The 10,679-nt window shown below is 40.5% G+C and overlaps 1 protein-coding gene across 3 annotated transcripts; it reads left to right on the top strand.

Moving 5' to 3' along the window:
- Positions 1-5,574: 5,574 nt before the first annotated feature.
- Positions 5,575-10,528, top strand: ccnh (cyclin H). Of its 3 annotated transcripts, none has more exons than XM_072388096.1 (10): positions 5,575-5,592; positions 6,382-6,524; positions 6,627-6,749; positions 6,838-6,911; positions 7,262-7,475; positions 7,583-7,746; positions 8,019-8,089; positions 8,200-8,305; positions 10,216-10,279; positions 10,368-10,528. In XM_072388096.1, exons 2-10 carry the CDS (start codon positions 6,408-6,410, stop codon positions 10,392-10,394), a joined length of 960 nt encoding a protein of 319 aa, XP_072244197.1. In that variant the 5' UTR covers positions 5,575-5,592; positions 6,382-6,407; the 3' UTR covers positions 10,395-10,528. The 3 variants fall into 3 exon arrangements, with proteins under 3 accessions (XP_072244197.1, XP_072244196.1, XP_072244195.1); XM_072388095.1 differs by lacking the exon at positions 5,575-5,592 and adding an exon at positions 6,101-6,267 and having other exon boundaries at positions 6,385-6,524; XM_072388094.1 differs by lacking the exon at positions 5,575-5,592 and adding an exon at positions 6,101-6,267.
- Positions 10,529-10,679: the final 151 nt, after the last annotated feature.

The raw sequence follows: 10,679 nt of genomic DNA, 5'->3' as shown, positions 1-10,679 counted from the left end.
AAGAAAAAAAAAAGTTCTTAGCAACAATGCAGTGCTGTAGCAGCTGCCCAGTTTTAAAGCCTGTCAAATGGTGTTCTTACTCCATCTAGTGAGGAGAACAAGTAATTCGCATCACCCACATGAGGGTGTGTGCGTGTGTGTGTTTGCGGGGTTTCGCTTAAATTAGTTTATTAAACACAATTAAAAAGGAAATACATTTTTTTTCACATAATACAACATATGGTGTAGGGATATGATAGTGTTTTGAGATGAAGGAAAGAGAAGAAACACAAGCAATCATTTGTACTGCTGATTATATTGATTAGAAAATTTGCTTGCTTTCAATATTCTTAACACATAGACCACAAGAGGGCATTATTTAATCTGGAAATTGAGGAATGGTTTATTGCAGATCACAGTGAATTTGTACAAATATTACCAATTGAGATAAGGCAAAACGGAACAACAAAAAAAAATGATTCCAATAATAGTAATATATTTTTTCATTATTATTATCACTAGTAGTAGTAGTAGTAATATTTCACATTCGACTAAATTCTATTTAAAAGTATCAATCCTGTGTAAAGATAGATTTAGAAATGAAAATGCACATCTACTTTCAGGCACAAAATGAAGGATTAAATAACACTGATGTGAACCAAATTCTCGTCAAGAGTTGTTTTTTACAGATAGATTTCCCATCTTCAGTTATTCTCTGAGATAAGATTTAACTGGGAAATTATCTAAATCAGCATTTTACATCAGCATGTTTTCCGTAAAAGTTCAAGCCAACATTTGTGGCATTTAAGGATAAAGAATGCCCGCAATTTGTGCAGCACAGAGACCGCTTTGGAATTACCCGTGTACTTTAAACGTCAAATTTGTCACAGACGATGTGGACTGGTGACTAATGGATGATCTACCTGACAAGGCTTTTTGTTAAAGTCCATGGGAAGTCCACTGGAAGCCTTCGGTGCTCCCTGGCAGGGATTGATGCACTTAAAAGAACACTTTCTAACAAAAGGAATGGCAGCAATTAGGAAAACAAAAGAGGGGAGGGTGCCAGTGATTACAGCAGGAGCACTTCAACACCTAGTTGTTGCATTGTCAATTTAAGAAGCCAAAAATAGTGCAAAAGAAAAACAAAAAAAAGTCCCTCCTGCTGGTTGATATTTGATAAATGTTATTTTTGATTACAGTTGAACAAAACACATCATTTAAATATTTGTTTCTTAAATTTGTTACTTTTAAGAGGCTTTTTTTCACCCACACTGTCAGATTTATTTTTACCTGCCTGTGGTTGTATTTTCTTTTATTCTCTGGAATAAATGAGGTACTCAAACTCTAAGGAAACTGTGTCGACTACGTTTCGACTCCCTTGCTCAATTATCAAAATATAAAATGAGAGAAATACACGATTTATTCCCAAAAATCTTTACAAGCTCAAAGCTTATTTCGGCTGATTTGCCGGGTTTCACAATTAATTCTGGCAGGCGTTTATTGTAGAAGGTCAGTGATTCACCTGTAAGACGAGAATTTACCCTGCCTAATGTTTGCTGTCCTTCAGGTGCAGTCTACCGACCTCCTTTGCATTTTAATGCAGATGACCTGATTATTAACTCTTAGAGGGCTTTTTTTTTTCTGAAATAAATGGTTATGTTGCTTGGCAACCTGACCTGATCAAACACAGTCCCCCTCCCCCAGTTGTAAGCTTATAATTCCTCATCTATATTCAAGCACCAGTTCTTAATTAGATTAAGATGCATAACCCCCACTGCAAGAAGATTCACACTGATGTACAGCACACACACACACACACACACACTTACTCAACGGTCTTACGACAAAACCAGACCAATTAAGAAAAAGCGCAAATTTTGGTAAAGGAACCAAATATCTGAAAGAAAAAAAATCAAACAATTACTAATTAATGAGAGAGAAAAAAGATTCTGTTTTTCCATTTCAACTGTCAAGCCAAAATGTTTTGTATCGTGCATTGTGAAGGATTCATTTTGTTCAGAATGTCAGTTTCAGATTAAACACTCGCCCCTTTCTGAGTTTAATTATAGAAATATGATGTGAATTAATGTCTCTAAATGAAGCAAATAGAAGTTATTAAATAACACGCATCAAGTGGGATGCGTGAATGCTCAAATACACCAAAACACTCGAGTTTAAGGTAAAACAGACAGAGCTGTGCCAGAAACACACACACACATACACACGAAAAACAAAAACAAACAAAAATTGTAAAGGACAGGTCAAACATGAGCACCAATTTATCCAAATGGCTTGGATATTTGGAAAGGTGAGGGCACTGCACACTGATATAACAGGTCATTCAGGGGACTTTTATGAGTGTCATACTGTAAGAGTTTAGATTTTCACCAGAATAAAAACCTTTACATCTTTCTATCTGCCCTTCCCGACATTTACCTCTATATTAATATATATACGTATATATATATATATATATATATATATATATATATATATATATATGTTTGTGTATTTAAATGTGTGTTTTTTGTTTGTTGGATTTTCTCTTTTTCTTTTTCCTGTCGTTTTTTTTCCTCTTACTCTCCTGTGATTTAAAGCCCAGCAGCCATTTTCAAAAAGGCATGAAAGACTTGGTCTTCTAAATAAAACTCATTAAGGAAAAGAAAAATCAGAAGCACTTTTGCACTGCTCACTTTGACTTCAAGGTAAAATTGAAATGGGTCATCAAATTTCATCCAATTCTCAAAGGTGTGGCTGTAGAGGATGAAGATGCGTGTGTGTGTGTGTGTGTGTGTGTGTGTGTGTGTGCGTGTGTGTGTGGAGCAAACCAAGGACAGCTGGATTTGCTGCAAAGAGCATGCTCGTTTTCCTCTCCCTTGAGCTATGGCTTTGATTGAACACTGAAATGAGCTGAAATGTCACAAATCTATACCAATATGCTAGAAATGAAAATTGGCCTTGGGGGTTTTAAGGTTCCCATTAAAAGTGTGCTTAACACATTCTGGTAAGTGTGTTTGGAGAGCATCAAAAATGCAACATTATTATGTGTCATGCACTCACGCAAGATGTCCTCTTAAATTCCTCAATTCCGGGTGAGTTGTAGGGGTCCAAATTAATTGCAAAAACACAGCCAAAACTGGAGCAATTATCATGTGACTAGTACCAAAAAAGGTTTGTGAATTCTGGATTTTCATGCTGGATTTTTGTGATCTAAAAATTCTAATACTGGCATGAATTTAAATCTGGCTTTTATCAAGAAATCCTTTGGTACATCATAGCACATTTGGCAACTTTTATGTCAAATTAGAGTATGTAATCTTCTACAGTATCTTAATTTATCAAAAATAATAGACTCTGCCTCTGTATCAGCATTTCTTTACAGCCTGGTAATCCCTGTCTCAGCCTGAATGCTCTGATTCAATACAACCACACTCCTTCCTATTTACCCTTCATCTCTCAGGTAGCTGGATTTTCAGGAAACAGAAAAATGACTATTCTGACTGCTTAGTATTCACATCACGTAAAGTGGGTCTGTGTTCCTCATTTAGTTCTGTACTGTACAGCTGGGGAGCTGTCCAGCACGCAGCGGCAGTATGCAAATGAGTCTGGATTTGAATGGAGATTGAGGTAGACACAAAGCTCAATTAGAGACACAGAAAGAAAGAGACGGTGGGGGAGCGCAGAGTGTCTGGATAGGGAGGGGGAGGGGGAAAAAAACAAACCTTGCCAAGCTGTTTAATGCCAACCTGAGCAAAACCAATGTACGGACACATTCAAATATAAAGCCACACACAGATATGAATGCACCTAAATTTCCAGATGGATTTCTAAATTCTTCAGACAGGGAGCTGAGCTCAGACAGCTCAGCTTTGTGGTGCCTCTCAGTAACACCAATCACAGTGAGAATATCTCACATCATCCATATCACACATATTATCAAAACCAAGAAGGTGTCGGGCCAGCACAGGTGTGCTTCTTCTCTTGTTTAAAGCACAAATAAAGGCTCTCCCAGGCAGCAAAAACTAGATAAAGAAATGGATGCGAGGGGAAGGATGGCGGCCATTTTGTTCTTGGGTGTTAGTTGATGCCCAGCAGCAGTGTATATCACCTGACCCAATGCCTGCATGACTGTCTTTGGAGGAGTCTTTGACATCAGCACTGCCACTACTGGCTGTCATAGTAACCGCACTACAGGGGAGTGGTGGAGGGCAGAAAATGAATATGCACGTGTAGGAAATCAGAATTTAATTGTTGGTGTGTGAGGCTGAAATGGACGACACAAGAAACAGGAGAGCTGGGGAAAACATTCTGAAAGCTATTCGGTCAAAGAAATCATCTGCATTGTTGTATAGGTTTTTGCCAAATTCTTTACTTTCATCTCAGAAAGTAACTTCATAGATGCATGGTGGGAGGTGGGCTGGGGGAGTGGAGATTTTCCTACTTCTTCTCCTCTCCTGGCCCAGCAAGTTTACAAAGCTGTGTACAGCCAAGGCAATGCTTGAATTTTAGCTGACTTTATGTTTATGGATTGCAATCGTTTTAGCATGCCTGAAAAGGTTTTCATATGCAGCTGAAGTATAACAGACAGGAGTGCAGACTTGGCTCTGCGGGAACGAGGCTAACTTGATCAGGGAGGCTCAGAAATCATTGAGTTGATCTGGCAACGCCACAAAATCATCCAAGTAAGATTTCCTATAATACACTGCCTGTCAGATTATATAGAAACAACCTTTACTCATAGCAACACACATGCCTGATGCCTGAAATTTTGTCTCTTCTAAACCACCCTTTGCACACACACACACACACACTCTTGCTGCCACACGATCAACCATCCAGACATTTCCCCTGCCTGAAGTCACACTGCTTGGAGGAAGTCTCCTTATGGCCAAAAAATATCAACAGAATATGCAACGCAAAGACAAGTAAAAGAAAAATACACGTTTCAAAATAGCACAACACGAGCTCGAAGGCAGGAATGAGTTATCACACGCAACGAAACTACGCGAAATAGCAGGTGGAAAGGTGTTAAGACTGACAGCACAAACCACAGTCACGTGCACGTGCACGCGCGCTTGTGTGCTATCGGTGCGCGCACATACAGTAAACGTTGCAATAGTCTCATCAATAATGCATCGGCACTTCATGTTTATGCAATTCACAGGGCAAGCCCAAGCGACGGCTACGGTGGACGCTAGCCTCACACTGTACACGCAGGGTGTTACAAGCCTACCTCAGACAGAGCTCAGACACACATCTTTCCCGCACGTGAAGAAATAAATTTAGATAATAAAACAGTCTTCAGCACATACCTGTTAAAGCACTATTTCTTTGATTCTGGTTTAAGCAAGCTCGGAGGGCTTCATGATAACACGGCACTAAGGCTGTGGTGATATGCAAATTAACGGCTCTCGCTGAACGCAGGGGTATTTATTATTCATAAATTACTCATGTTTATGCAAATTACGGTATACGGAAACACTGGTGGGGGTTGAGTGGCTCTGTTTAAACATACTGTGTGATTCCATCTCTGTTGCTCTTTTCCATCTAAAATGATCCAAAGCACTTGATATATATATCCACGAACAGCTGGTATTCTGAACTTTCATCCAGGTGGGCTCGGGGTGGCTCATTTTGACTGCATAGCGGGGAGGGCTGCGGGACAGTGCATGACAAGAACGTAAGCTGTGGATAAAACATGGTCACTTGTATATTTTTGCTTTTTATTGTAAACTCATTTCATTTTCAGAGAATATAATGTTTAAGAAAAAATGGGGAAAAAATAGAGTCGAATATATAAAAAGAATGTGAAAAAAATATATAAGCACCCACGTGCTTTGTCGGTCTATTTGTAAGATCAAGAAAGTTCAAGATAAATTGAAATTCAGTTGAAAGATCATTTTAAAACCAGATAAAGTTAACATATATTCTAGTTAGAATTAAACTATTTTCCAGGTAAAACTAAGGAACTATCAAAAATCACAAATTTGTTTGTTTCTCACCCATACTGCCATAGTAACACATTTTCTGTATGCGTTTAGCAGACATGGGGCGAATTTCAGTGCGCGCTACATCTTTAATCACGGTATGTTGTTACGTCATCAAAAGAAGACGGAGTTACGTCAAACATAGACGACGCGCCTTGGCTCTGTTATGATTGTGGCTGGTACTGTTTAATTTGGAATACATTTGAAAGTGACATTTGAGAAACTAAACCAGTAGTGTTGTACACAGATATCTATTCCAGCTCCGTCATTTATGGAGTGACACATATTGAGATACAAAAACGTAAGTGGTTGAATGTTGCCGCGAGTCTGTCACATTGAATTTTCGGTCGGCTAACGTTCATGATTTTTTTAAATTTTATATCCGTGTTTTCGCTCATCTGACTGTGTCTTATAGCAGGCAGTCTTGTTCCAGAAGCCATCATGTTCCACAACAGCTCACAAAGTAAACACTGGACTTTTAGAAGTGAAGAGGAAGTTGAGAAGATGAGGTGCAGAGCCAATGAGAAATTCCGTACCAAGACAATGCAGAGCGGGAAGGTAGCTAGTACATCAAAGCACGTGGGGCGTTTTTTTTTTTTTTTTTTTTTAAACTGAGAACAACATGGGACTAATTGACGTTTTAATTCACTTTTGTTTCAGCCTGGTGTGAGTGAGTCCGTGTTCTTGGAGCGTTATGAGGAAGACGCATTATTTCGACATTATGAGAGGAGGCTGCTGGACTTCTGCAACGTTTTTAAGCCAGTGATGCCCAAGTCTGTTGTGGTGCGTATGTGGCTTCTTTTGTGCTTTCTCAAAAACAACCTGAGGTGACCTTCAGGACCCCTAAACTGCACGTGTCTCACCTTTCCAGGGTACAGCCATCATGTACTTCAGAAGATTCTACCTGAACAACTCCATTATGGAGTATCACCCCAGGATTATCATGTGAGTAGTGCTGATTACAGTAGGCAAGGAGCAGCGATGGAGCTCTCTGACACTTAGTTTTGCCAGTGGTTGACAGTGCCAGAAAGTTTTGTGGTATTGTCTTGCTGAAATGAACAAGTTCTCTCTCTCAAATAAGATAACATGTGGATGGCAGTGCGTTGCTCCAAACACTTTGAGATTTAGCACTTCTGCTCCCACATACCATCCATGCGTTGATTAGAAGCTGGACGGCCCATGTTTTTATACCCATTAATTTTAGTGATCCGTTGCTATGATGTGTGTTTAACGATTTACACGTTGCCCCTCTGATCCTCTGCACAACCCACCTGAAACTCACCTTCTTGTTTCAGGCTGACGTGTGCATATCTGTCCTGCAAAGTGGATGAGTTCAATGTGTCCAGCACCCAGTTTGTGGGAAATCTTCTGCAGGAGACCCCAGCGGGACAGGAGAAGGTTCTAGAACAAATCTTGGAGTTTGAGCTACTGCTAATCCAGCAGCTTAACTTCCACCTGGTGGTCCACAACCCCTATAGACCCATGGAGGGTCTGCTCATCGATCTCAAGGTGGATTTTCTCCTGTGGGAAGGGGTGTTAATAAGCGTGAGCGGTGACAACCTTCATCTAGCTCGCTTGGCTGTTTATTAGATCATTTTGTCTTGCTCTTCCCTTAGACTCGATATCCTACTCTGGAGAACCCAGAATCACTGAGGAAGAGTGCCGATGACTTTCTGACTCAGGCATCCATGACAGATGCTGGACTGCTATTTTCCCCCTCCCAGATTGCTCTGACTGCTATACTGAACAGTGCTTCAAGAGCTGGTCTCAGCATGGAGAGGTAGGACATTTGTTCTAAAATAAGAACATGTGACACCAGTCGGATTGAATATAGAAGCATTTAGATTTATTTTTAGTTATTTGCAAAACTTTCAGTCAGTGGAGAAGTAGGACCTTTTGAAATGCAAACGTCAGGTGCATTGCCCTCAAAACGTTCTAATTTGTACAGAAAACAAATGCGTAAAACCAGTTACTGAAGTAGGATACATTTGATTGAAACCTTCCAATCGTTTTATCTTTTAATTCCATTCATTACTGATTCCTGTCATCTAGTTACCTGACTGAATGCTTGGGACTGAAAGAGGATAAGGAGGCTCTCTCAAAAATGTACGACTTAATGAGACGTGAGTAAACTGCACCTTCTTTATGACACCACACGATGGCGATGTTGAGCTGTTTGAGCTCCGTTTATGGTCTGAATTTTTTTTATTTTTTTTCCCCTCTGTTCACACAGGGATGAAAACCCTCCTTAAGAAGTATGAACTTCCCAAAACAGATGAAGTCAACATGTACAAACAAAAGTTGGAGAGGATCCATGCTCAATACAACAGCTCAAGCAAGTAAGAAGATTAGGAACTATGTATTAGTTACTGTGTGTAAACTACTATTGGAGCATATTGGAAATAATGCATGTCATCACAGTTGTGATTTCAAACCCCAGTGAACAACCCAAGGCAAAAGTCTTAAGTAGTAACAGCTTTATTTCAGCCAGGTTGTTGTATCTAAGATGCAAAAGGTTCAAGGTTCAGAATCAGGTAGAAAAATAAAAAGGAACACATCATTGGCTGTATGAAATACAGAAAGGAAGTACAACTGCATGCCACACTGCTACCTACACCATCCATACCATGTAGCATGACTGATACTGGTATAGTTGATGAGACTTTTAGGCTCAGTAGTTGAGAGTCAGCTGTCGCCAGTTGTCTTTTAACACTTGGTGAGGTCCGTGGTATCTTTAAGTGCAACTACAGTAAACAGTTTGGTAAAGTTCTGAGCTATGACAGACACAGATTCAGACTCTGCAGCTGCTTGCATCTCTTAGGAGGCACACAAGGCCAACCCTTATGACTCTGAAGTTGATAAATCTGTGCGTGGCATGAATTCTCAAGGTGGAGCTGTATGAAAAGTCGGTGCTGAGGTGTACTGGACAAACGCCACCGGTGACGGTGGGACAGTAAGAGAGACTGCAATGCATCAAAACTTTCATTAACATCCAAAGGCATAGAAGGAGTTCAGGTGGTGGTTGTTAAAGCAGCATATACTGTATGTAGGCCCACAGACTACAGCAGAATTCAGTCAGGGTTAACACATGCACAAGACAGGTTACAAGCATATCCTACAAACTCTTAGACTATGTCTCAGCTCTGTTCAGCTATGCCATTCACAAACACAATCGCTTTACAAGCCTAAGTATATTATAATAAAAAGCAACAAAAACAAAAAAGCAGCATATAAAAATGTAACGAGTGGTTACGTGCCGCAAGGAAGTTTATACACAAAGTGGAAGTTATTGATGATTCGGAGGAAGAGCTTATAAAGTCAGGTGAAATGGGTGAGAAGATCGTGAGTAGAAAGGGAGTTAAGGCTTGTGTCGTCTTGGAAAGAGGTGCTACGTTTAAATTCCCTGATGACAGCAGAAAACGCTACTTCAGTGCTTTGGATTGCCTCCCCTCTGAGGTCAGGTCACCTCGAGCGATGTTGTCCAGTGAGAACAAGCCCCGTTAGTCTGGCTCCGTGTTAGTCGCCAATCACAACCACCCAGACAGAATTAAGTGGACAGAGGAAGTTCAGACTTTTCTGCAGCACAGTCGAAGTGCATCTCAGTCCTTCACGCATCTCTTCAGTCAGAGCTCAGCAGGTGTACGACAGATTTTGGAAAGGGCTTTGGAAGGACAGTGTTCGTATACGCAGCAAGTGGTTTTCCATGAAGAACAGTCATATTGCATTTGTGTCGCCAGGAATCTAGGCCACATGCTCACAATAGAAGTACAAACTGACTTTAGTCTGCAGTTGTGAACCTCATAGAACAAGATCTCACTTTGGCTGGCTGGGGGTGGGGGGTGGAGTGGGGGGGGGGGGTCTGACTATCACATTCTCAGGTGGAGATCCGTAAAACTCACATTACCTGGATGGCAGCAGCCAGTGACATGATGGTGCACTCAGTCCTGTAAGATAAAGTGGACATGTTTGTGAAAGACACATGCTTACAAATGCGATGTATTAAAATGCAGCTTTGTCTGTGTGCTGTGAACTAGTCTAAATGAACAAGACAGACAAAGGATACTATTATTACTAATGGAGATCATGGAAGCACAGCGGACACTAAATGGATCTAAATGAGTTCAGATGATGGGCTCCAAGGCAACTGACGCACAGACACTGAGGACCAGGAACAGAAAACACCCCCCCCCCCCCCCCCCCCCCCCAAAAAAAACTGCTCATACTACAAAAAATGTTCTTTGCTTTGCAGCAAACGAAAGAGAGGATACGAGGAAGACGGCCACGTCGCTAAAGAACCACGCTTGGTTGAAGAGGTAAGACCAATTTCTCACATCTGCTGTAGAGCAGCATTCTGACCAACTTCACTACAAGTTAGTTTTGTTTTTGTTTTTTTCATTTCAGGAATGGACTGATGAAGACTTCATGTGAGATGCATGTGGTTGGGAAAATTCTCGTACTATTTGGAGCCAGTATTCTGGAAAGGATATGAGGAAATGTTGGTGACATTTATACGAAACGCGACCGAGTGTTAATTTGCATTTGAATAAAGATATTTTTCTAGACGTCGTCGTGAAAGATATTCCACATGATCCAGTGTGCACTCACCTCTCCAAACTGTGTTAGGAGACACTTAATCAAAAGTAAAATAAAACTCCATAATCTACTTTACAAAAAACAGTTTAATAAGTGCATGCATGTCTGATACAGTCTGTA

Source organism: Leuresthes tenuis, unplaced genomic scaffold (assembly GCF_036924035.1).
Source record: "Leuresthes tenuis unplaced genomic scaffold, fLeuTen1.0.hap1 SCAF_6, whole genome shotgun sequence".
NCBI lineage: Eukaryota > Metazoa > Chordata > Actinopteri > Atheriniformes > Atherinopsidae > Leuresthes > Leuresthes tenuis.
This window is presented reverse-complemented; position numbering and strand designations above follow the sequence as displayed.

What these genes read in the sequence shown, in the direction of transcription:
- ccnh (XM_072388096.1), top strand. Translation starts at nt 6,408, where the DNA reads ATGTTCCACAACAGCTCACAAAGTAAACACTGGACTTTTAGAAGTGAA. An exon ending in AGACAATGCAGAGCGGGAAG is followed by an intron (nt 6,525 to 6,626) that starts GTAGCTAGTACA and finishes CTTTTGTTTCAG; the next exon opens with CCTGGTGTGAGTGAGTCCGT. An exon ending in GTCTGCTCATCGATCTCAAG is followed by an intron (nt 7,476 to 7,582) that starts GTGGATTTTCTC and finishes CTCTTCCCTTAG; the next exon opens with ACTCGATATCCTACTCTGGA.